The 3,624-nt window shown below is 54.5% G+C and overlaps 1 protein-coding gene across 1 annotated transcript in view; it reads right to left on the bottom strand.

Annotated features, from left to right (window-relative positions):
- Window positions 1-3,624, bottom strand: part of GRIN2D (glutamate ionotropic receptor NMDA type subunit 2D) — a 36,110-nt gene that overhangs the window by 23,752 nt on the left and 8,734 nt on the right. Inside the window, exon 4 of the mRNA XM_023522126.1 lies at window positions 2,929-3,548. Within this exon, the coding sequence (XP_023377894.1) occupies window positions 2,929-3,548 (620 nt within the window). The remainder of the gene's footprint in view (window positions 1-2,928; window positions 3,549-3,624) is intronic.

A 3,624-nucleotide genomic window follows, 5' to 3' on the forward strand; every position in this document is an offset into this window, starting at 1 on the left:
AACACATTTATTCTGTCCCTTCTCATCCTGACAAGTTCTTATGTCTTCAAGACTCAGCTCAAATGTCCCTTCCCCTAGGAAGAAGCCCCCGAGGGCTTCTGGAGCCCCAGATATCTTGACTATGCAATGGCAATGGCACCCTGTACTCCGAAGACCTGTCACATCACCCCAGTCCCTGGGCCAGATCCCCAGCTGCTCCCTCACTCCCCCTGCCCAGGCCCTCCCTCCCCAAGCACCGTCCTTCCTGTCCCTGGGATCTCCTCTCTGTCCCCGTAGCCCTCCTGGATGCCTGCCCCAGCCTCCTGCCTGGCCTCCAGCCTCCAATCTCTCTCCTTTGGTCTGTTTCCCACTCCACCCCCAGAGAGGTCTTTCTATGCCCCAAACTGACTCCACCTCCCCCCCTGCTCATAACCCAACCATGGCTCCCCAGTGCCTCCCAACCTGGTGTTCAAGGGACAGAATAAATGTTCAAGGGCCTTGAACAATGCTCAAGCCTCCCAACCTGGTGTTCAAGGGCCTTGTGGCTTGGCCTCGTCTACTTCCCCAGCCTCACCACCCTCAACCTCTAATTCTTCTGCCTTCGTCCACCCCGAGCTACTGTGTCCCACCAACCTGCTCTCTGGGGGCCTTTGCACAATGCTGTTCCTCTGTCTGGAATACTCTCTCTGTCTTTCCAGTGAACTCCCAATGGCCCTTAGAATCGAATCTGAACCCCTTAACATGGTCTACACACCCTACATGAGCTGGGTCCCCCAAGTGTTTCTCCATTTCCAAGTCATGCCCCCTCCCCTTGCCCATTAAGCTCCGGACACACTGACTTTCTTTCAGGCTCCCAAGCAGGGAATTCCAGCCCGAAGGCCTTTGCACCTGCTGTTCCCACACCCTTCTCTTCACTCAGAGCTTCTAATAGTTGGCTCCTTCGCTTTATCTTTTTACCTCCAAATTTCACCTGCTCAGAGACCTTTCCTGACTACCTCACCTAACCTAGCACCCTAGGTATTTCTTATCACATTCCACATATTTTATTTTCCTCACAGAAGCTACTACGTGATATTTTCTTCTTCGCTTTCTTGTTTGTCCCCTATGAGATTGTAAACTCTGTGAGAGCAGCCACCCTGTTCAACACTATATACCTCTGTGCCGAAGGCGCTGCTTGGCACATAGCAGACTCTCGATAGAGGGCTTTTCAATGAATAAATGAACAATTCATCCTTGAGGTCTCAGCTTAAAAGCTCCTCCCCCTGGGAACCTCCCTGACTCCATAGGCTGACCCGTGACTCATGTAGCCTAGTTTGGAAGGCCGATTGGGGCCAATGAAATTCCGCACTTGGGAGGATGTTGGCTGTGACATTTCGCGGGGTAGGTGGTGGGCAGAATAAAAATGATGAATGTTAGGAGGAGCAGAATCCCGGGTAAGTGATAGCAACGGAGGAACTGGACAGCCTCTGGGAGTGGCAAGCTGGGGCGGGGAGAGTCTTGGCCTCGATTCCTGACATCTGGATTTCTGTGAGTGTTTATCTTCCAATAAACCCCCTTGTCCCGGAGGAAACTTGAATGAGACTCTGCTTCCTGCAACCAAAAATGTCCTGGTGCTCCCATAACGCCCATTTAACTTCCATTATTGCAAGCATCACGCTGTGTTGTCATTATCCCATCCATGTCTGCCGCCCCTACAGGACCCTGTGTTCTTTGAAGAGAGGTCCATGGTCTCTTTCATCTGTGTTCCCAGCGCCCAGCATGAGCCCTGGTTCTTAGCGGGCTCTCGGTAAGTATTTATGAACGAGGCATGTTTTTCTCACCCTCTTGTCCCTAGATCCTGATTCTCAATTCACCAATTCTCAATTCTCCTCCCCTAGGTTTTCTTCCCCACTCATCGCCTCTTCCCAAGCTCATCTCAGGATACAGGCGTCTCCTTCCATCGTTCTGTCACCCAACTCATCAATTTCCCCACTCACAAAGCTTCCTACGGTGGACATGCCGTTTTCTGCCAAACCCTGTTTTCCTCTTCAAAAATAATAGCGTGTAGGCTGGGCACGCAGCTGACCTGCTAGAGTCGACGCATGCTAATTTTTCTCGCAGCTGGCGCAGGCCGCGTGCAGGGGCGACATTCAAAACGTCTGACAAGCAGCGCCGCACAGGTACTGGCCAATCAGAATCCACCGTCTAACCAATCTGCGTGGGTGTGGCCATAAACAACCAATAAGCCAGCCCTGGCCACGTGACTACGTTCTCGCCAATGGGATGTCAGACTCGCCCCTTCTGCCTCGCTTGCGCAAAAAGACATCACTTGCTCTCCAGTTCCTCCCTTTCCCGCATCCCGTGAGCTGGAATTCAGGCTTGTGCACGACCCGGCTTTGTGTGGAAAGGACATGGCAGAGCAAAGAATGTGGCCCGGGTCTCTGAATAGTCGCGTGGAGCAACGGGGTCTCCTGATAACCTGGTCCACGTATTTCCAGACTGTTAAGTGGGAGAGGAACAAACTTCTACCTTGTTTGAGCCATTAGATCGTTGGGTCTTTTGTTACTGAAGTTCAGCTCATACTCTAACTGGCGTATCTCACTGAATCTAAGCTGCTATCCATTAGAAGATGTATCACTATTTTTATGTACTATAAAGGGAAAAGCATTGCCAATTAAACCATGAAAAGCCACCAGTTGTAAGACACGCCTTGATTTCAAAGCCATTAAACTGTGGGGGGGAAAAAGTGCATCTTAAAGTCATGAAATATAGTAATACACTCACTGTGTCTCGGACGCTTTTTCCAAATTATCTGATGTAACCCCAGAGAGGAGAGCCAGTTACACCCATTTTACAGGAAAGGGAACCCAAGTTGAGAGGGAGCGTGACCCATCTGAAGCCACTCAGGCAGTGAGTACCCCAGGCTCTGGAGTCTTGCCACAGCCCTCCCCCCGCCCCAGCCCCTCTCACCTGTGGAGACTCTCCCCTCGATGGGTGCGGTTCTGGGCACGACAGTCATGGCCAAGCTCAGGTAGGAAGCCGTAGTCACGCAGCAGGGCCTGGGCACCTCGAGCCACCACAGCCACACCAGCTGCCACACGTCGGCCCAGGTCATCCCGCCAGCCAGCCGAGCGCACTGCAAACAGCCCAGCTGGCAGTGGGGCGCCTCCTGGCAGAAGAAGGGGCTCCCCAGGGGCGCCTGAGCCCCCGCCTCCAGCCAGCTGGGGCCCCACCATGAACCAGACGTAGCCGGGCCCAGTGAGGCCGGCCTCTTGGGCTGCCCGGAACACCGGCTCCGCCTCCTCGCGGGCACAGAAGAGCAGGCGGATCTGCGCGCTGACGCTGCGGAGCTGGGCGCTCAGCACGGCCTCGCCCGCCCCGGGGTCTAGTGTCAGCGCCCCGCGGTGCTCCCAGCCCACCAGACTGCCATCGGTCAGCACCTCGATGTAGGACAGGAAGGCCCGGTGGCCAGGGGCACGTGTGGTCACAGCTACAAAGGATGTCCAGTCGTACTCCTCCAGCACCTCGAAGATGACCTGAAGCTGCTGCTCTGTGGACGAGCCTAGCTGTAGGAAGGTGGAGCCCTTCTCCTGTGGGCAAGGAGGAGGAGGTCAGGCCGCCTGATATGGAGATCACAGCTCCCAGGAGTCAGTAAGGGACCCTCGG

The sequence above is a fragment of the Pteropus vampyrus genome, unplaced genomic scaffold, assembly GCF_000151845.1.
Source record: "Pteropus vampyrus isolate Shadow unplaced genomic scaffold, Pvam_2.0 Scaffold333, whole genome shotgun sequence".
In the NCBI taxonomy this organism is placed as follows: Eukaryota; Metazoa; Chordata; class Mammalia; order Chiroptera; family Pteropodidae; genus Pteropus; species Pteropus vampyrus.